Source organism: Triturus cristatus, chromosome 3_1, assembly GCF_964204655.1.
Source record: "Triturus cristatus chromosome 3_1, aTriCri1.1, whole genome shotgun sequence".
NCBI classification, from domain to species: Eukaryota; Metazoa; Chordata; class Amphibia; order Caudata; family Salamandridae; genus Triturus; species Triturus cristatus.
Genome location: NC_140583.1, coordinates 965,190,529 through 965,214,322, shown reverse-complemented (window position 1 = coordinate 965,214,322; position 23,794 = coordinate 965,190,529). Strand labels below are relative to the sequence as shown.

At 41.8% G+C, this 23,794-nt stretch overlaps 1 protein-coding gene across 3 annotated transcripts in view; it reads left to right on the top strand.

Moving 5' to 3' along the window:
• MBD5 (methyl-CpG binding domain protein 5) overlaps positions 1–23,794 on the top strand; it is a 375,507-nt gene that overhangs the window by 203,935 nt on the left and 147,778 nt on the right. For all 3 annotated transcript variants that reach the window (XM_085645611.1, XM_085645612.1, XM_085645613.1), the window contains one exon: positions 15,968–16,176. In XM_085645611.1, the coding sequence (XP_085501737.1) occupies positions 15,968–16,176 (209 nt within the window). The remainder of the gene's footprint in view (positions 1–15,967; positions 16,177–23,794) is intronic.

Here is a 23,794-nt window from a genome sequence, read left to right as displayed (position 1 = left end):
AGGAAGCGTGCTTTTTTTTTTAATGGTGTAAATCCGTTCAGAATTTCATGAGAAATTAAAAAAATAAAAGTATCGATATCTGAGCACCGAGGAGGGTTCGTGAACCCTCCTGGGCACGAGCATCTCTCTGATTGGCTGCAACACTCTAAACCAGAATGTGCTGGCAGCCATCTTGTGATAAAGTCCACTTTCCTCATGAGGGTCCCTGGGGGCCATCTAGCCCACCAGGTACCTCCAGTAAGCACCACACAGCTGGATTGCAGAGAGGTGGTCCGAGGCCATGCCCCTTTTTATACCACTCTGCAAACGCGCCTCTTGGCGCTCTGCTGGTGGGGCGATGAGGCCCTCTTGTGTCCTGAGGACCTCAGGACACAAGTGGACTTCATCCTCCATCCAAGAGCGTGCCGGGAGGCGTGTTTGCAGATTGGTGGAGAAAGGAGGCGTGGCCTGTGTCCATATATAAGCAATCACACTGTGTGGGGCTTACTGGAGGTAAGAGGTAGGCTAGTTGGCCCCTAAGGACCCCCAGCAGTGAAGGGGACTTCAATCCCCATCGAAGAGTGCGCCAGGAAGCGCGTTAGCAGAGTGGTGGGCAAAGGGGGTGTGGCCTGTTATGAGAACTTGGCAATCTTGCTGTGTGGTACTGGTAATGGGAGGGGTAGTTGCCCCCCAAGGATGCCCTTGGGGACCAAGTACCCCTCCTGTTACCTCCAGTAAGTCCCACACAGTAGTATTGCAAAGACATCTTCGGAGGCCATTCCCCCTTTCTCCACTACTCTGCAAACGCACCTCCTGGCAGACTACGGGATGGGGGATGAAGTCCACTTTACTCCTGATGTACTTTGGGGGCCAAGAAGCCCTCCTGGTACCTCCTGTAAGTCCTACGCAGCGGAATTCCTGAGCGCTGGATGGAAGCAGAGCACCCTTTCTCTACCACTCTACAAACGCGACGACTAGTTAATGAAGCATGTTTCTGCACCTCTGACTTAAAGGTAGTTTTAATCCCCCTGCCCTATTATGTACTAGGACCTTACAGGGGAGGTCATCCCAATCACAGGGGTACCCCCAACCCATAGTGTACCCTAGTGTATGTAGGTGTTTTCACTGTATACTAAGTGTCTCTTAGCATAGCACTTGCTCTAGGCCTGGTTAGGCAGAGTCAGTTACCCCCAGTACCCGTCAGCAAAAATTGGGGGCACAGGATGACTTTGCAACAAGGCCTCTTTCTGCACCTCTGTTGGTTCTTTCTGCATTTCTCTTGCTTATTTCTGAGCATTTCTTCCTCTTTCTGCACATGTCCTACCTCTGTAGGCATAGTTAGAAATTAGCATTTAAAAAACCTTTGAAATTCACGGAAAAAAACATAGGCTTCAGGGACGTTATAGTTAGAAATTAGCATTAAAAAAAACCTTAGAAATTAACTGACAAAAACACAGGTTTCAGGGACGTTATAGTTAGTTGGACATTTCACTCATAGAAAACCAGAGAAATTCAGCCGTTATAGTTAGTTGAGCTACCTATAAATTGCACCCCCGAAATGCACTGCTGACGACGTCACATATTACATCATTCGTGACATGGTCAGTGGCATCACTGATGACATCTCAAATGACATCACTGATGACATCAGCCATGTTATAATCTGATGCACCACCTCACACCCTAATAGAACCTTTGATACACCCACTCTAAAATACATACTACCGTTTTTGAAACCATAGACACACCAATACCAGTTATTGATTCCTAGGTCTACACACATATCCATTCATTCACCCATACAGTCACTCATACATGCAGTCACTCATCAATACAGCACTATCATATGTTCTCATACACCTATACAGACACTCACACACCGCCACTCATCCATAGCGTTACTCGCACACCTAGTCAGTCATGCAAAGAATCATTCACACTCCCATTTACTCACCTATACAGTTATACACACCCCACCTCACGTATTCATACAGATACTAACACATACTTACTCTCTTATACAATCACTGATACAAGCGTGCACTCATCCATACAGCCGCTCTCACAATCACTCACTCTCGCATATAGTCATTTATATACTCCAACACTCACATATACTGCCTTTCACATATGGAGTTACTATTCACTCACCCACCCATACAGCCCACCACAGATACACTCTTTAACCCATACACCCAGTGAATCATCCTGTTACACATCTATGCACAGTCACACACCCCCAACCCACCCGCACAGATACTCAGGCACCCATACAGATACTCAGACAACCAATCAATAACCCATATAGACACTCATTTCGCTACTCACAACCCATGTAACTACTTAAACACCAACTGACAGACTGATACAGACATTTACACAGTTTAGTCACTAACCCATGTATTCAGTAAGACACGTTTAAACACTCACTTGTACAGTCAGTCATGCACCTACTAAATCATCCATTCAGACACTTATACACCTACTCATTCTTCAATACACCTTGGCATATATATATAATATATATCATATTTAAACTTTACAGAAACACAGTCACTGGATGATGTCATCAGTAATGTCATTTGAGATGTCATCTGTGATGTCATCAGTGATATCACTGACCATGTCATGAATGATGTAATATGTGAGGTTATAAGCAGTGCACTGCGGGGGCGTAAGTTATAGTTAGCTCAGGTAACTATAATTACTGAATTTCCATTGTTTTGTGTGTGTGAAATCTGAGGCGAACTATAAACATCCCTGTAACATTTGTTTTTTTTATGTGAAGGTTTTCTTTTTTTTTTTTAAACAATTCCTTACTGTACCCTGTGACATTTGAGAGTGGGTGTGTAAGTGGCTTTAGGGGTGAGTGTAGGTGTGAATAGCTGTATGGGTCTGTCAGTAGATGTGGTAGTGGCCTTATGGGTTGGTGAGTGGTTGTATAGATCTGTGAGTGGGTATGTGTGTGGGAGTGGGTCTGTGAGCGGGTATAGGAGTGCCTGCATAGGTCTCTGAGTGGGTGTGTGAGTACCTTCATGAATCTGTGTGTGGGTCTGTCAGTGCCTGCATGGATAACTGTGTGGATGAATGAGTGGCTGTGTGGCTCTATCAATGGGTCTGGAACAGCCCTTGTGTGAGTGGGTGTGAAAGTGCCTGTGTGGGCCAGTAAGTGGGTTTGTGAGTGGCTGTATGGGTCTGTGAGTGAGAGTGTAGATGAGTGAGTGGGTGATTGAGTTTTTGTGTGGCTCTTTGATTGGGTCTGTTAATGCCTGCATAGCTCTTTGAGTGTGTGTATGAATGCCTGTGTGGGTCTGTAAGGGGGTGTGTAAGTAAATGCCTGCATAGATCTGTGAGTGGGTGTGTGAGTGCCTATGTCGGTCTGTGAGTGGGTGTGAGATTGCCTCTGTGGGTCTGTAAGTGGATGCATAGATCTGTGACTAGATGTTCGAGTACATGTCAGTGGGTCTGTGAATGAGTTCCTGTGTGGTGCTGAGAGTGGGTGTGAGAGTGCATGTGTGGGAGAGAGAGAGATACAGACAGACAGACAGAGAGAGAGAGACCGCCCGCCTTTGTGGGTTCATGAGTACCTGCATGGCTCTGTGCCGTGAGTATGTGTGAATGCTTCCGTCGGTCTGTGAGTGGGTGTGTGACTGCTTGTATAGGTCTGTAAATGGATGTGAAAGTGACTGTGTGGGTGTCAGAAAGGGTCAGAAAGGTTTTTTTCCCCCTCAAAGTGCGCCAAGATTCATCAATCAATCGCAGATATACACAGGGATCCGTACTGAGCCTAACAGGGGGTCTGCAGAGTCCCTAAGTGGGAAATAAAACATTTTAACTCCATTTCATACCCAACATGGGTCCCTCTGACACTCCTCTAACACACCCATGACCCCTTTAATCATTTTGCAGATAGATTTTAAGGCCTCAGGACCGTTTCCCGATACTCAAAATGGTAGTCACAAACTCTCTGTCAGGTTGTTGTCATTCAATCACGGCATTGCTGGTCACGCGTGAATATGCGGATCAATTGTAGTGGATCTACGTCCCTAGATATACAAATTTGTTTTTCCTTTTATAACTCCGCAACTACTGAATGAATTTACACCCATTCACAAAAAGCTCTCTTTCGGGACCAAGAGCTACTTCCCTGCCAAATTCGCAATTCGGCTGTAATCGTGTTCAAAATTCCTATGGGAAATTGGATGCCAAACACATTTTGGCCACCCTAAAAATACCATTCCCACCCACCCCGACCCTGCGAGTTACTCAACTTTTTGTGGTAAAGGCACATTTGTTGTAAAAATGAGTGGAAAAGGCATGCATGATAAAGATGCAGGTGCTGTAAAGCCTGCTTTTTAAAGGCATGCGTGGTTCCAACCATGTAGTAAAGGCTGTTTCTCCACAATGGCTGGCTTACGCACCACTGCCCTGCACTTCACTTGGGCATTCTGCCTTTCTTGCCCACAGTAAGAGGACAAGGCTGTGGAGTACAGGGTGTTCAGCAAGCTCTCCCTTTACTCACCAGACATTCAGCCATGTTCAAACTCTACCCACAAGTACCACATGGGAAAGCCAAAAATGAAAGCCTTAAGCAGGCTCCAAGAGTTCCATATTTCTCTATTCTGGGTCAGTTCTGATCACTTGACTCAAGTTCACCTGAGGCTGGCGGTGCAGAGACAGGTAGGCCTCTGCTCTGAACAGCACACGTTGCCATAGCCACCTACTTTCAACAGGAGCTTGTTGATGCTGGAAACAGGTAAACTTTGAAATCACTCCATTCTGCTTGTGGAGTGTATCCCTTTATCTTGTGACAAACCTCAGCTCACCCAACTCTGTTCTTTGTAAAAATAGAGAATGTAGAAGCATCTTTTGCAAAAATATATATTCTGAAGTTTTTTATAAAAAATATTCCTACTAATACTAGGTTAATCTACTATTTTAGCTTATATTCAAACCTATTTGGAAGCAAGCGCTTGATGATGGATTTAGGTGCAGTCTCAAATGTATGCTGAGTGATATGTGAGGTTGAAATAATAGTCATCTGTTTTTGGAATCTGTTCTTGCAAAATGTTTTTCCAGTTTCCATTGTCGTATGCTACTGGCCAGCTGTTCTTTCTGCTCGACCAGCTCGCAACGTAACGGGTGACTGCTACACAGACACTTTGGTAGGATGCATTGGGTTGGAGAAGCAGTAGTCCATTATTCTGCTGCCATCCCTTGGGGAATGCTGTGGAGCTAAATGATTGTGTTGGTGCTCAATATTATGTATGTTTTCCTTCTTATCCCTTCAGAATAACATAGTTTTTCATTAAACTTATCTGGCCATTGATAGAGCAGGATGGTGAAAGGAGACAAAGCTGTACTTTTTATCTTCACCATTTTTGTATTCTAATTTTATGAGCAGAGTGATGCAAAATGTAGTGGGGCCTTGTGCGGAGTTTGTGGACACCAGCCTTTGGGCCAAGTCAGGATTCATAGGTTTTTTTTGCCCAGCCAGGAAGTCTTTTTTCTTGTAAGCCTATTCTTACTTGCATCTCATTTTTCCACCTTCCTTCGAGGTAAAAGCTTAATAGGAATGTACATTTTTATTGTCGTTTCCTTTTCAATAACAGAAATGTGATTGTTCTTGTACCACACTTTATTAATATTTGTCTCTTGGCCAGTCAGATTGTAAAGATGTTGGGAGCCTGTTTATCTAATGTTCTTGAATTCACAGAGGTCAACAGGAGTTTGCTTTCACCAGGGTTATGACCTTGAACCAGTTGCAGACCAAACTGACAGCAGAGCACATGCAAATTATGGGCCAGATGTACAAACATTCACATTTGCAAGTCGCAAATTGGGACTCGCAATTTGGACTCGCAAAAGTTAATATACAACAGTGTCTCGGACACTGTTTGCGATTCCCAATGGGGTCGCAAATTGCATGCCTCATTTATATTCATGAGGCAGTTGCAATTTGCGACCCCATTTGGAATTGCTAGCACTCACAGGGATGGTGGCCTGCTGGGGTAAGCAGACCACCATGTCTGTGACTGGTTTTTTAATAAAGCAGTTTTTTAATTTTTTTTAATGCAGCCCGTTTTCCTTACAAGAAAACGGGATGCATTTAAAAAAGAAAAATAATTATTTTCAGTTTCATTTTTTAAGGGCAGGCAGTGGTGCCTGGGACCACTGCCTGCTCTTAAAAAATATTTTCGCACCCATTCACAAAGAGGAAGGTGCCTCCTTGGGACCCCTTCCCGTTTGCGAGTGGCTTACCACCCTTTTGAAAAGGGTGGTAAACTGCGAGTGTTTTGCGACCACAAATGTGTTCACAAAACAATCATACATTGCAGTCAGACTCGCAATTAAGAAGGGACGCCGTTGGCATGCCCCTTCCTAATAGTGAGTCACAAACTATATTTTGCGAGTCGCTAATAGGTTAGCGGCTCGCAAAATATGGTTTGTATATGGGGCTGACCAATTTTGCGGTCCCAAACGAGCCGAATTCCCGCTTGCAACCGCAAAAACGGTCGTACATCTGCTCCTAAGTACAGATTAACACAGAACCACAAATTAATTTAAAGTTGAGGATTAAAAAGTGATCTGTGGATTTCTTCAGATTGTGAGCAGATGAGGTTAAATTATTGAATCCATTAGTATAGTCTGTCATATCAATTGCAATAATCCGCTGCTTGGTCTTTCTTTACACCAGTATAAAAGTGATACCCTGTGAGCGGGGGATAGAGGGGGAGGGGACAGTGGAACAACCAAAATAATCATAGGCAAGATAACTTTCTTCAGATGTATCCAAGGAACTGAAGAGAAGCAGGGCAAGCAGTTAAAGAGTGAAGGCCATTTGCCCTAAGGACATTGTGCACCAAAGCAGAGGGTGATTTACTCTTTCGTTTTCTTGCCTACACAGTGTATTGAGCCCCACAGACCTTACAGCAACAAAATGAAGGCAAAAGAGACCGAAGCCCTCACCAAAGAGGACTTGCAATCCTGCTTATCAGGACTGAAAATAGACTGCGATATCACTGAGAGATAATTGTGCAAAACTCAAAACAACAGGTAGAGTGGTAAGCTATGGAATCAGAAGAAATTGCTCAGCGTCGAAAAAAACCACTACCAGCAAGAATGCCATAGGAATACTTGTGATGACCAAAGGACTCTCCCTAAAACATATACATCTTTAGTCCCTGAGACCGCTATAGAAATTTTGATAGATAAGCCCTCTGAGTCTATAAAGATTCCCATACATTCTTATTCATTTTAACTTGCTCTTTAACCCGGCAATGGTGAATGAGAGAACTTTGTTAGATGGAGACAGGGGAATGTGTAATATATTCCAAAAGGTTCAAGTTAAAACATTCAACGAATGCAAGAGACTTTGAGGTCACAGATCTTCCAAAATAGACACTGGGGTTTACACTCCATACAAAACATTTGGAAGGCGATTCTTAGTCATGTAGTAGATCCTGGAAACCCTGGTAGAGTTGAATGGGAGAAAAATGAGACCTCAAATTATTCTACATACTACGTGGTACATCATGTCAATTGACATGCTCCAGTTGTGAAACCCTCAACCTGATCTGCATTAAAATCCGCTAGCACCTCATCCAGACCTGAAATGTACAGCACCTCACTGAAGCTTTGCCCCACCAATTCCACTTTTTGCAAAAAAACAAGCATCAACTAATATAAACCTGGCTCAATGAAATGAACCTTCATGGTTTCAAGCCCCAACTTTCACTCAGTGCCATGTCACTTAGAGTAACCCTGATCGTGATCTCACCCTCCAGGAACACATCTCCAGGGATACCAGGAGGGTCTGGTCACAGCTGTTTCCCTGAAGAAAGTGAAGCCATGACTCCCAGAAAGCGACTTCCAAACTGCTATTAGAGTCCTGATTCTCTTACATCCGGATGGTGGCAACACCCTGCTCCAGGGCCCACATACTCCACGCTGGTCCCCTCTCTGACATCCTACTTGCCACTGCACATCTTGTCAAGAGGCTGGAGAAATATGACTACATCACCCCACCCTGGAGGAACTCTTCTGGCCCCAGGATGCACCATCTTCAGAACTGGATGCATCATCTACAAAGCCACCATGGCTGGCAGCCCCACCCATCTGGAAAATTATCTTATCACCTCCTGTGCCTGTTGGCACGCCTGCAGCTAGGTTCGATTGGAGAAAAAAGTGGAAAAGGGAGAAAAACAAGGTAACAGGCCTTCACTATTTATGCACTTAGGACCTGGAACGGAATCACTACATCCAACTAGGCTGCCTAACTCTTGTCTCTGTTAAGGAGAGAGTGGAATACACTTTTTTATAGAACATCCCCAAAAAATAACAGTCGACCTCCACTCTCAAAACCCTCATCCCTCCTGCCTCTTATTGATTGTATCTTTACCTTTGATCCTGTTCAGCACACTGTTGCCTTTTAACTATATGCATTCCACATACATACCCTTTTCTGGCCAGATAGTTAGTAACAAAGTTAATTAGACAATTTACAGAATGTAATTGTTTATTCCAGAGAACCGGCAAGCAACAATTTACAATTGGGTCCCTGAACCCGCACCTCACACTTCTTTAGCTTTGCTTGACTTTCATAAAGGCCATAGAAACCATAGTATGAGCTACCTGCTACACCCATATTCACACATTTTTATACTTTTTCATTCTGGCTCTTGAGAAAAAATTCAATTCCTCTCTGAAGTTAATGTAGATGGTATATAATCATCATGCAGAGTGTTAATGTCTTAGCCCAGATAACTCAACTCACATGTAAGAAGATAGGGCCTGTTCCCTGGGTTTATATGGTTAAGCTCCTATTTGTTTGAAGCAACAAGAAGGAAATTTAAGCACTTTGAAATTGGACATCATTCAGAGAGGTTACATGGCTCAGTTATCCCCTTCAGCTGGATGGGTTGATTTACCTTCGCCCCCCCCCCCCCCCCCCAATGATTCTCAACTTGGAAGTTAGGCCATGCTGTGTCATCAGGTAATCCACAGCCCTCTTTCACGTCCGAGAAGCATACTTGCAGGGACAAGTATTTTTATTTCCGGCCGTAGTGGAGAGCAAAAGGAGTTGAAGCCAACTTCTGTGTTGGTGTGAAGCAGAGTGGCAGCAAATATAACTGAGCTAGACATCATTTTAAAGTAGCTGGATATGTTATAGAAAGCTTTGACAGTGCTTTAATCTCAGTAGGTGAGGATGGGGCAGAAGATAACCAGGCTCAAACCTGTGGTGAAGGACATTGGATCAAAGGTGTCCCACCTGGAAAGTCAGATGAGCTACATAGGGGAATGCTCAAGAAGGGCATCAAGAGTGCTGCTGTGACTGGACTAAGTGGAACCGTTGGAGAATTTCAGCAGGACGGCACACATCTGTGTTCTGGGCTTTTCATGGTGCACCGCGATAGGCTCTTATGAGGCCTTGGAGGAGATTTGTTTTTAGAAGTGTCTTGACTTTCCTGTACACTGGCCAAAACTTGGTTAAAAAAGGGTTTTTCCAGCTCTCCTCTAGAAAAGCAGAATCCCAGGTCAGTAAGATTAGTGGATATATAGATTCTGGCCTTCAGAATGATATCCTAATAAAAGTGGTGTTTATAAAGGAAAAACTGCAACTTGGCAGGGCTGTTTCTGGCTTGAGTGACAAGACTCAGACCAAGAGAAAAGAGCTGCAGAGACTGGTGTTGCTGCTGGTCCAAGGTTTCTCATCCTCTATACAGTACCAGCTCATCTCAAGGAGGGGTAAAGTAAAATGTATTTATGCAAACAAAGACGATACAATCTTTACTGGAGAAGAATGCAGCTGCTTGATCTTCCATTGAGGCATAATAAATCATTAGCTTTTGATGGGGAAAGGTACTCATGCTGATGGTTGTTCCTCCTCCAGATTCCCTGCCTGTCCTAGGGCCAAAAGGGAAAGATGAAGGGACTTTCGGGCCACAGAGTGGTGGATTTGTTTTGAACTAAGTTCTCTCTTTCACTGTATTTGATGTTTTCTCCCATTTTTTACTACAGGCTTTCACTGTGCCTTGACATGTAATCCTTTCCTTTCTATTTCAAACCTACCCAGCTATTCTATTCCTGGTTTCCCAAGTATTGTTGAATGTAGTTGTATTATTGCAAACAATCTTAGGAAATGCTTTTTTGCACCACTCATGCAGCCGGCACAAGTAGATAGGCGAGCTCAATACATTTCTCGGTTTTGTTTGGGATGACGTTTGTATGGCAAGATCGTGTGTATTTCTAGACTTGGCTCTGTTTGTTAATTAAAATGAATGAAAAAAATAAAACCATAGATTGTCATATATTATGCATTTTTAAAAACTAAATGTGCTTACCCACTTGATAGATGTACGACTTCAAACCCACTTGAATCAACAATATAACTTTCATCTGTAGGTTTTGGCTATACTATAGTTTTGTGGCAGCATAGACCTACATTTTATGGATACACTTTGCAAATGGTTGTGCAGCAAGAAATAATGATTTGGGGTTTCAAACTTTGTAGCAAGGTGTTAAACTTGTTACTTTCTGTTAATATGTATTAATGTCATAAAAAGTACTGAAAACATGTCTTTATTTAATCTGAACATTAAGGGCCATATTACGATGATGAGCAGACTTGTTTCCGCCCAACACCGTATCGGTATGGGAACAGCCTGAACATTGGTCTGTGGTTCCGCATACCTAATTACAATTCGACCACACAAAGAGTGATCGCAAACTCCTATTTCACTATGGGAGCTTGTGCTGCTGCCGTAAACCGGCCATAGCTCAAGCTCACATAGAGAAATGGGTGTTTGTGTAAATCCCTGCACTGTGAAGCAGGCACCTCAGGGTGCCGGTCCCACAGTGCAGGGATTCACAGGGCACCATAGGTGCCCCCTTGGCCCCCAACCCGAGGCCACAGGGTGAAGGGAGACCTGCTAAGGGCCCCCAATGTCATTTTCCAACAGGCTTTCCATGACGGGAGGCCCAATAAGGAAAGCCTGTCAGAAAAAAGACATCGCAATCCCACCGGCAGAAGTGCCGTCCATTGAGATTACGTGCTGGTCTCCAGCCTTCTCAGCCCTTGACAGGACACCAAAGATTTCAATAGCAACTAAGTTGCTGACATTTTTTTCAATAATCCTGGAAATACATCTGATATAGCTAAACTCCTTGTTAATTCCCTGGTGTCACTCCTTATTCCTTTACTTGGAACTGATCTGCTTGGTAAGTTTCTATTTTAATTTATTTAAAAACTGAAAATTCCTAATCCTGTAGCCTACATTTTTGCATTTTAATTGCACAGAGGTTTAGTTAATGGCATCTTGCCTGCATATGTGCAAAATAAAGATTTACGCTTTAATGCAGTCTCAGATGCAACATTTATTCCTTTTCAAATTTAAGCATTAACCTAAACTGCATTATTTTCTTTTTTTTCAGCCTACTTAAGATTAGTTTGTAAAGATGACCCTAGCTCCATTCATTCCGATGCAACATAAACATAATATGAGTATTATTTATTTTGAGAGGGCAACTTTCTGTTTAACTACTTTACAGGCAGTACATATTAATTTATTTCAAGTAGAACTGTTTTCTGTGGGATCAGTGTTGCGATGAATAGCTATGCATTAGAGGAATTTATTTACTTTGGAGAGTTTTTACAAGCACTACACCTCACAGGCTACCTGGGATCCCTGGAACAAAATACACAAAACATGACAAAAGTTCTAAGAATTGAAAGTTCGATTCGAGTCAAATGCGTAGGATGAATCTAGATCTCTTATTCTTATGCCACTTCTTTGAAAAAGTTGAACCTAGTTGTGTTTAAATCTCCCATAAGGTGATGCTATAAAAATAAACCCCATGTTGATCATATTTTATATTTCTTTTTGTTTTCTCCTTTTTAGTGCTTGTGTTCTTAAAATAAACCAAAAACCTTTAGCTCCCTTTGCCATACTTGACATATCATTGATTAGCCAATTTTACTTCAATTCAGTGCATTGTTCCAGCATTTAAGCTTCAAATTAAAAAATGATTTAAACAGAGTAAAAACTGTGGTGTGAAAATATAAATATTTAATAATTACTTTTGTCATATTCGAAATTTCTGTGTGGCATATTGTTTAACCTAAATTAACTTCTGACCATCTCCCACTCCAATTATGGCTAGATCCACAGCCTTTTTCTTCTAGACTAGCTGGAGAAACATTAATAAATACTACAGACGAGCAGCCGCAGATAACAAACAATAGGCGTGCTCTAAGATGGCCATATATTTTGGGAAAAGAAAAGTAATTACAAGACATTTATATCACATTTTCCGACACTGTTGAATCTTCGCAGAAGCCCTTAATGGGCTCTAAGGATGTCCTAGATCTGCACACCAAATTGGTAGATGCGCTATCTCCCTTTTTGAGTAAATTGTATAATAAGGATGTAAACTCAAAAGGGAACCATCATGAGCAAACGAATCCATGGTTTAACAAAGACTGTCGGATAGCAAAGTCCAGTTTGATACAGGCAGTAAAATCTAAGAATCAACTGGACATAAAACATGGTAGACAGGCATATAATAAAATCCTGGTTAAAGCGAAAAAAGATTGGGATGGTAGATTCTGGGACGATCTCCTAAGTGCGGCCAAGATAAGAGACCAGAGTACATTCTGGAACCTAATTGCAAAGGGAAACAAAAAAGGTAGATCACCAAAGGATATTTATTTAGATGAAAAAACTTGGTGTGATCACTTTTCTAAGCTCTATTCTATTGATAAGGAGGGATTAATCCCAGGGGGCGCAGAGATTAATTCAGAACAGAGTATTGTTCCCTTACGATTTAGTCTAGAAGAAACTATTCAGGCATTGCAGGCTGTTAAAATGGGTAAAGCCCCAGGTCCTGATAAAATTCCCGGTGATCTACTAAAGCACGATGTAGGAGTGTGGGGGCCGTATATACATTTTCTATGTAATTCGATAGTGGCAGGAACACCGATCCCCGAATCATGGAAAGGGGTGGAAATCATAACAATTTTTAAAAAAGGTGATCGTTATGATCCGAGCAATTACCGCCCAATAAGTTTAATTGATATTTTACAAAAAAAATTTGCCAGACATATTTTAAATAGGCTTTTAGATTGGATCGAGGAAATGAAGATTTTAACCAAATACCAAGCAGGATTTAGGTCAAAAACGAGTACGGTTGATCAGGTGTTTAGGTTCATGTGCATCTGTTGGAAGTATATTAACATAAGGAAGGGCAGCCTGTATGTAGCATTTGTTGATCTGAGAGCCGCCTTCGACCTTGTCCCTCGCAACTTGTTGTGGATTACACTTAAGAATATGGCGGTCCCTGGCGAGCTTCTCCAAGAACTTATTAAACTACACACAGGGAATTTTGCTAAAATTAGATCGGGAAAGGGTGGAGAAATCTCAAGGCCCATATCTGTGGAACGTGGTGTGCGCCAAGGGTGTGTGTTAGCACCCACACTCTTCTCGCTATACGTTAATGACATTCCCAGCTACTTAAGTAACTGTGATCATGATTCCCCAAAGCTAGGTGGTGAGGCGATTACATCTTTACTTTTTGCTGATGACACCATTCTTATTTCACAGACTCCGAGGGGCTTGCAAAAACTGGTGGATTCCTTCCAAAGTTATTGTGTGAGGAAGGGCTTAGAAATAAACCCTGCTAAAACTAAATACATGTCCATTAAACCCCATAAGTCATTTAGGAAAAATCTGTGTTTAGAAAGTCAAAAACTGGAACATGTGGGTAGTTTTAACTATTTAGGTTCAATGTTGGATAATAACCTTACTTGGAAAGGTCAGTTGGAAAAAAGTAATCTGTCCTTTAAACAGAATTCAATGCCCATACTAAAAGTGCACGGTGCAAGCCACTCTAAAGCAATTACGCCGGCAATCGAGGTATTTAAAGCGAAGGCCCAATCGGCGGCCCTTTATGGAGCTAAGCTCTGGGGATGCAGCTGTAAAAACTATTTTGAAAAGGTGGAAAACCATTTCGTACGTAGGCTGCTTAAAATTCCGATTAGAACCCCCTTAATACCAGTGTTTCTTGATATAAATCTGAAAAGGACTGACTATCAAGCTATACTAAGACCCTTGTTGTATTGGGTCAGGTTATGGACAACCTCGGAGTTGGGTGACTACAAGAAGGGTTTGATTGAAATAATTGAGCTTGATGGACATATGAAAATACCCTGGTTAAAGCATATCTCTATGTGGTACGAGAGGTTAGGGCTCTCCCACCTATGGGATGTTCCCCAAAACATGACTTGTTCCTCTAAAAAACTTGTAAGGGACACATTCTGGTCTTGTGTCAATTATGATCTAATATACAGTTCCTCGATTGGGACATTGACTCAGAAATTTTTAAAAGACATCCCTTTCTTTGAGCAATTTATGGACGAGATAGGCCCACCCCTAGCAAAAACACTATATTTGCAATTTAGATATGGGATTTTACAGACCTCTGCAACCACATGTAGGTGGGGGGAGAAAAATTGTACTGATTTATGTACTCTCTGGGGGCAAAAGAAGATGATGTCCATCTACTCTTCTTCTGCCCGGCCTATAAAAAACCGACAGATCGTTGGATCAAACCTCTATGTAAAAATATGGGGGTTAGATCCTATAAAGAGGCAGAGCGCATAATTAAGTCTAATACCTCGCAACTTGTGGTATTTGGTACAAGTAGATTTTTATTTAGTGTGTACCTTATCAGGAAATGGTCTGGTCATAAATTGTAATGTTAGGTTATATACTGCCGTCTAACCTTAACCTGTACAGAATTTCAGATGTACTGATCCTCTTAATTTTAAAATATTTTAGTGTCTGGATTTTAGTTAATTTAATAATTGTATTTATGATCTCAATTGCGATAAAGCTCAAGTATGATTATATTTTAATGATTTATTCGCCCTGCTACATGGTAAATTTAATCAATTGTTGGATTATGGTTATGTATATATGTGCCTGTTATTTATTTTCTGTACTTTTGCTTTTAAGGCTATAAAGCTGAAATAAAGTTTAAACAAACAAACAAACAAATTAACTTCTTGTTGCGGTATCATGGTTAGAATTAGTGATGGGCATTTCTAGGCACACACCTTTAACATTAACTGTTGGAAGTGTAATCCTGATTTTTATCAGTCATTTCAAAAATGTTCTTAGAAACCTGTGCTCAATGAGAAGTTTACTCCATAATCAATAAACACTATTTTGTATCTGCAAGGGTCTAGATTTTCGGAAGTAGACTTTGACCCATGGATCTCAATTTACCCAATCTGGTCAGTAAAACTACTGTCATAGAGGCTTTGTTTACGAACCATTTGCAATGTTTGTCCTTGGTCAAATAATTGAATAACAAATAATGTTGAAAAAACTTACCACAAGCAGATTTTTCTTATGTACCTGAAGTTCGTTTGCAACAGATTTCCTTTTAGTCTAGCTTTTTAATGCTCTGAACTTCATCAATATAACTTTTTTGAAAAACTCAGATTTTCCTGACCATGTTGTTTGGCACTGCAATCTGTTTCACATTATTGTAAGTGCATCTAGAAAGAATTGTTTTATGTATACATTTTGGCTGTGTAATGTTGTCAAGCTGATGCTCCTATCAGATAGTACTTGAGAATATAGCTTTTAATATATAGCTAAATCATGTTGAGTGCTCCAATTAAACGTAAATTCATTTGAATTGTGCACCATGGAAATGAAGACAAGACCCCATCTCATTTAGTCATTAATGGTGACAACAATTTATCAATAAACTAGATGGATAGCTGTGAAGCTGCCCCAGAATACATGAAAACAAGTTAATTTGTTTGCTGTAACTCTTATTTGCAATAAGAAAGATATTCCACTCCATTGTAAATTGTTTATTTGTGCAATATTTGCTTTTGACTTTATCAAATGTAAGGGTCGACTTGAAAAGCCTGATTATTGACCACTTTATTCTTCTATTTTGGGGGGCATTGCAGGTGATATTCCTTCACTGAACAATACTTTGAACAACCATCAGCTTACTCACCTCCAGTCAATCTTGAACAACAATCAGATGTTTCCTTCAAGGCAACAGCAACAGTTCATTCAAGGGTACCAGAGTCTGCAGGGATTTCAGGGAGTGGCCCCACCTTCTGGACCACATACTGATCAAAACCCTATGGCATGTCTGTTTCAGAACTTTCAGGTGCTGTTGGTTGGTCTCTAATTAAAATGTTGTTGATATTTGGTATATGTTCAAATTATAAGAAATATGTTTTGGATTAAATCTATAAGTCTCCTAAAAATGTAACATCGGATAGCAGATAAGAGAAAACCATGCCCATATTTTTCCAGTTATGGCTATCTATCTCTAATACTTAGTCAATTTAGTTAGTAAAAAACGATGTTACAATAATTTTTCTTAGCATTCGTCATAATTTAGTGTATACAGCTGGTCTTTTCGTAGAAATCACCAATGGCTGCAAATTACAGCCTGCCTCTTTCCTGTTCCATTCTCCTCTGTTCTAGTAATTTGAGAATGTGTTAAATAATCAGTGATGAACTGTAGACTGTAGGTTAACCAGTCTAGTCCTAATTAATTGATAAGCAGGACAGGCAGAGGAACAACCAATGCTTTGCACGCTCATTGTTAACTACCTTGCATTACTGTGTGACCATAAATTGCTACAACAACAAATCTTATGAGGAGCCTTAAAGGAGTATATTCTTTAATTTATACATAAAGCTTGATTTGCAGGTTTTATATTTTTTTGTTTGTTGTTGTTTTTTAAACGTTTTAATACTTTTCATTTAAATCCTTCTATACAACATGAAAACTGCCAGTTTTACTCGGGGAGTGAGCATCAGCTTTGCAAGCATAGCCTGTACAGCTAGACACAACAGCATTATTCCTGTCATGATTTTTCCTTGTCTTATGGAGTGTGACTGTTACCTGGCGGGTCTAGTCCTTGCCCAAGACCCCAATACATAAAACTCCATGTAATGCTATTCTTTGGGTCTCCAAAATCTCACTTTTATCTACTGCAGGATCTTTGGAATCTTCAAAGTGCTGGCTGGATCGTCCCAAGTTATGTATCAATTCATTAACCTGTTTTTTTTGTTTTATAATTTTTGTTTATCCTTGTCCTATTTATTATTTCTAAATATACAAAGTTGCATCCAATGCATATTTCGCGATACATCCGATTACTTCTTCAGAACAAGAAACTCAATGTTGATTCTGTTCTCTTTGTTGCTTTCATTTGGTCATTGTCCAAACTAGGGTTCCAGTATTGCAGCAGATTTAAGCTAATGAATATAGTTAGGAGTATGTTTAATTGTAACTTATCCGACTAAGTAAAATATTAAGTGAAAGAAGTTTTCACATGTGCTATTAAAATAAATATGTTTATAGCATGTGTGGCTGTAAATGCACGTTATGCATACTCCTAGCATTGGGTTCGGACGTGGCAAATTGTTTTCATTCAAAGAAATCTGAGTCACAAGGTCTCCTGTGACTACTCACTTAGTAGAGAAGGCACATGGAAAGCAACTCCATTTTAGATTGTTTTCCTGCATTGTAAGATTCTCACTGATAGACATGAATGTAGAATAGTCTGCCCTTTGTGCTGGTACCCTGAAACACGTCTTTTCATGTACACTTTTGTTTTCAATGGAAGACACCTCAGTGATGAACAGTCTGGTGACACCTCCATTAGTATGTGACAGGCCAGCTTAAACTGCATGTTTGATGGCATGTGTGGTTGCAGATATACATGCTTTGCATACTCCTGCCACCTAATGTTGGCTCCAGATGTGTGAAGTTGTTTTTCTTAGAAGAAGTCTCTTGAGTCACGAGGTAGAGTGACTCTTCCTCTCTGTGATATTGTGCATGGGCATCAACTGTATTGTTAGATTGTTTTCTTTGGGCCATCAGGTACGGAGGTGTTCTTCAGCGCTCTGGTTCGAGACCGCTTTGAGGTTTCTTTCAGTTCGTTGATTACTTTTTTTCTTGTCCGTATTGTTTTCATTTGTGTAACCTTTCGAAAACAGAAGTAATCCCTTGAACTCGATTGCCAATTCGACATTCTCCAGTCGCGGGCTTCGTGCAACCCCTATTTGGGCCTTTTCCATTCGGGCCTTGTATTTCTATCTCATCGGATTTGACCATCAATGCAGTGTTGATGAACTGAACTCCATTTTGGTTCTGTCCTAACTGCCATGCAAAATACCCACGCACAACCATCATCAGATTTGCAACCTTTGTCTCTCTCCTGGCCACAACAAAAAAAATTGTGAGGCCTGACTATCTTTTTGTTGGAAGAAAACATTACGTGTCAGAAAGAGATGCAGTGTGTAGACCTGGAGGAGACACCCAACATCTTTGGCATACACGATATTGAACACACAAAAGAGGAGCGGCACGAGGCATTGGCAGCAGAGTAAGAGGCCTTTTCCATTTCGGACTCCGCATCCGAACCGAAGATAGTCTGGCCTACAAATACAGGACTTGTCTTCAGCACACCACGCAGTGAGTACCGATGTCCCTGCCCAGCTCACTAAGAGACATTCGGTCTCAACTGAAATTACAGCTCCTGGGCCACCACTGCTCTCAAGCCATGATCTGCACAGGGTATCTGCTAAGGATGCAGCGCCCTCGAGCCCGGCACTGAAAGTCAAGTTGAAATTTACTACATTGAGCTGAGTAATCTGTGTGGCAAGTAAACCAGCTGCGGCATCTGCACCGAGCGCCCATTCCTCTCCCTTTTCAGCTCCAACTACTGTGGCTCTGAAACAAAAAAACAAGTTCAGCACAGAAACCATCCAGTTAGGGACTGGAACACATCCTTGAAACTTTGAAGGAGAGGCTTGATCTTAAGCAGAAATTGTTACATATTCAACCTTCTGCTGATCAGATTTTGGCAAAGGCTTTTCAATCAGCACCTGTTTCATCAAAATGTCATCTTTCTTCTGAGGAAGCCGTTGATATACCTGTACCTCCTAAGAAACTGAAAAAGGGCATTGCAACTAGTCCTTTGCAGTCACCTTTGCCTGATTACTCTCCACCTTCACTATCTCCCTCACCACCACCTTCCTCACATCACTCTCTTAGTGACACAAGAGACATTATTCCACAAGGTTCTCCACTTTCTGAAACTGTGGTTTGGGGAAGGGGATGGCGATGATCAGCAGCTCACAGATCCATGGGACTACTATGACATAGAACCTTCCGTCGGTAATGACCCAGACCTCTTCACAGCAAAGCCATCACCCTGGATGATGCAATATCCTTCCAAGAACTTGTAGCTAGGGCAGCTGCATATCACCAGCACCCGGTCCCATTGCACAAAGACCCCATAGAGGATGATTTCCTCTTTGAAACATCTTTGAAGCATCTGCTCATGCTAAAGGGGATGCTCCATCACTCAGATGACCTCTTTAAAGACCAGAACAAGCACCCATCATTACACCTCATGTAGATACAAAATATGCTCCCTCAGATCCACCTTACATTAAAGGACTACTTCACCAGACTCCCTGGTGGTATCTAATGCCCACAAAAGAACAAACTTTCAGATATCAGCAGATGACCTTCCACCTGATGAAGAGTCTAAACTCATTGATGTTTCAGGGGACAAGGTGGCAGCACAGTGAGTCAACCATTGGTGTATCGCCAATGGTCAAGGGTTATTAGCAAGGTACAACAGAGCCCATTGGGATGAGATTGAGGAACTCCTCAAACATTTTCCTGAGGAGTACAAAAAAAGAGGCAATCAAATTGTACAGGAGGGAGAATTAATATCAAATAACTCAATCTCATGTGCCCTTGATTCTGTGTACACATTCACCATAGGCATAAATAAAAGCATACTGCTACGTAGAAATGCTTGCCTACGTATATTGGGCTTTAAGCTAGAGGTACAGCAGACACTCCTTAATGTCCCTTTTGACCAGCAATATCTGTTAGGTCCCCAAGTGGACCAAACACTAGAAAAATAACACGCAGGTTGCGAAATTAATTGGGGTGCTTCAAATCCCCCACTGCATGTGGTTCCTTTCAGCGCCCCACGTACAAACATGGCAATAAAGCAAAATCATCAGATGCCTCTACCTCTTCTTATAGTCAACAGCATTAAACCTCCCCCTCAAGAGGATATTTCAGAAGCACATATAGGGCGAATAATTCCAAAGAGCATGGCAGAGGTGCCTCCACTCGTACCACACCCTCCAATTCCAAACAGTAATTCACTTTTCATTTCCCCTGACCACTTAACATCTGTCTGGGCGATTACAAGGTTTCTCCCCCATCTGGAAAACCATAACAACAGGCCAGCGTGTGTTAAATATTATTCAACAGGATTATTGTCTGAAGCTTATCAAAACATTCCACCTCGCATGCACATACTTTCCAGACAGCACCAAACCTTGCTCAAACAGGAAGCACAGGCTCTCTTGCGGAAAGGATCCATAGACACATTTCTTCTAGCACAGCAAGGTTTAGGAGTATACTCTCTATACTTCCTCATTCCCCGAAAAAGATGGGTCTCTTCGACCCATACTGGACCTCAGACCCCTAAATCAACATCTCCTCCTAGAGCACTTTCACATGAAGACGTTTAAAGATGTAATTACTCTTTTTCAACAGGGCGGTGACTCAGTCTGCACTAGAGTTAAAGGAAGCTTACTTTCACATTTCAATGCATTCAGCTCACCGACAATACCTCTGGTTCATCATAGCAGGAAACCATTATCAATTCAAAGTGCTTCCATTTGGGGTCACTACTGCACCCCCGGTGTTCACCATATGTCTGGTGGAAGTTGCAGCACTTATATGCAGACCGAATATTCATGTTTTCCTGTATCTGGACGATTGGCTAATCAAAGCCAGTACGTATCAGTTGTGCCTACAACATGCTCACACCACTATACAACTTTTTCATCAATTGAGATTTACAGTCAGCATACAGAAATCACATCTTCATCGTTCACAAATCCAGCTGTATCTAGGGGCTATTCTCAACACTTAGTTGGGATTGGCCTATTCAATGCTGTCAGGATTCGCAATATCACAGAACTGCTACATCTGTTTCACCCCAATCAACACAACAGTCAAAATAGGTCAACGACTTCTATGCATGATGGCATCTTGTATTGCAATAGTGCTACATGCAAGATGACATATGCTTCCATTGCAGTAGTGTCTGGTGAGTCAATGGTTTCAGTCACAGGATCAATTACAAGATCTAGTGTTGATAGACAACTGCACACATAACTCCCTGCAGTGGTGGAATACACAGAACCTATGAAAAGGGTGGCCGCTCCTCAACCCTGTTCCCCAGATCATTCTCATAGTGGACGCATCCCTAACAGGATGAGGTGCGCATCTATAGAATTTCACAGTTCAGGGCCTCTTGGACACAAAACACCAGAGTCTTCTCATCAAGAGCGTCAAGCAGTTCACCTAGCATTGAAAGCATTTCTAGTCCACCTCAAAGGCAAAGTTGTCCTGGTGTGGACGGACAACGCAACAGCTATGTTCTATTCACATAAATGGAGATGGACACACACTCTACAGTTATCATGCCTATCTCAGATGATTTGGCGTTGTGCAGTTCATCACAACATTCACATGTTAGTGGAGCAGCTTCCAGGGATGGACAACAACTTTGCTGACCTCAGCAGAATGCGGCATCAAGTCGAGTGGGAACTCCATCCCAGAGTTCTCCTCCCTTCCACAGGTGGGGGTTTCTACAGATAGACCTCTTCGCAATTGCAGACAATGCAAAATGCCCAAACTTTGCCTCCATCTTTAACCACCTACTATCTAAGGGCAATGCTCTATGGTTGAACTGGTCACGGATATTTGCCTACACTTTTCCACTTCTCCCTTTTCTTCTGTTTGTGGTTCAGAAGCTCAGGCAAATTTCTCTCCCCTCATTCTGATAGCTCCCACTTGGACTCGACAATCATGGTTCACCACACTACTAGAACGTTCAGTAATGCCACACGAGAAGATTCCCCTCATTCCGAATCTTTTCACTCAGAACATTAGAGAGGTCAGGCACCCACCAAATCCAAAGGAACTCAACCTGAGGTCATAGAATTTGGTTACCTGAATCTCCCACCAGAATGTATGACCATTCTCAAAGAGGCACGCAAACCTACAACCAGAGCTTGTTACACTGCCAAGTAGAAAAGATTTGTCTTCTACTGTCGTGGTAAACACATTGACCCATTTAATGCAATTGTTCAAAACTTTGTCTGCTCTCTACTGCATTTGCAGATTTATGGACTACTGATACTTCAATGTGACTACAACTAGCTGCGGTAGCTACCTGCCTGCAAAATAGACAACGTTCATCATTGTTTAAGGTACAAGTTATTAAGGTATTCATAGAAAGCCTTAAAAGAGTAATTCCACCCAGGCTTACCCCTGCACCTGCTTGGAATCTCAACAAAGTACTTACCAGACTTTTGGGTCTACCGTTTGAACCCTTGCATAATTGTCCCCTCCAATTCCTATCTTGGTAGGTAGTCCTTTTAGTAGCCATCACCTCTCTTAGATGTGTCATTGAGCTCCAGGCACTAACTTTGGAAGAACCTTTCTTCCAGCTACACAGGGATAGGATAGTCCTTTGAACGAACCCAAAATTCCTTCCAATGGTAGTTTGTACCGTTCATTCAAGTCAGTCAGTTGCATTTGCTGTCTTCCTTCAACAGCCTGATTCAATTGCAGAAAGAGACCTTCATAAACTAATGTTAAAAGAGCTTTAATAAACTATATTGACAGAACTAAAGAGTTTCATAAAACTAAAAAACTCTATGTAGCTTTTTCAGCCTCTCACATAGGAAAGCCCAAGTCAAAATCCGTTGTCTCTAGGTGGGTATTTAAATGCATTCAGACATGTTACATCAAAGCTATAGGAACTTTGCCCACACCTCCTAGATCACACGCTACTCGTAAGATAGGAGCATCTATGGCTTTCCTGGGCAATATACAAATAGCTGAAATTTGTAAAGCAGCTACATGGTCAACCCCACACACTTTCACTAAACATTACTGTGTGGATGTTTTAGCACGTCAACAAGCAAATAAAGGACAGGCAGTGCTATGTCTTCTTTTTCAAGCAACTGCAACACCCATAGGTTAGCCACCGCTTTTTGCAGGGCACTGCTTTACCGTCTGTGCAAAGCATGTGTATCTACGGCCACACATGCCATTGAACGGATTAAGTTACTTACCCTGTAAGCATCTGTCCGTAGCATGTAGTGCTATAGATTCACATGCCCCGACCCTCCTACCTGGGGACCTGTGGCGTTTGCAGTATTTAGTTACACTATCATATGCATGGTCAGCTTTTTAGTAACACTTACACTCCATTGTCACGCGACTGCTGGAAAACAATTTAACAATGGAGTCGATGCCCATGCGCAGTATCACTGAGAGACGTCACTTTACTCAAGAGACTTCTTTGAAGAAAAACAACTTGCACACATCCAAACCCAACTCTAAATGGCAGGAGTATGCAAAGCATATAAATCTACAGAAAAACATGCCATGAACAGATGCTTACAGGTTAAGTAACAGCCTTTTTCTGCTCTCGACCCTGGAGACCGGATGAAAAATTTGGATATGCAGGATGTCTATTTCCATATTCCTGTCCTGGAGGTCCATTGGCGCTACCTGCAGTTCGTGGTGGGATAAAAGCATTTTCAGTTCGCTATACTGCCCTTTGGACTCACCTGCACTCCTTTGAAGTTTGGAAAACTGATGGTGGTGGTGGCAGCGTACCTTAGTGGGTCGTAGGTTCTACCCTTTTTCC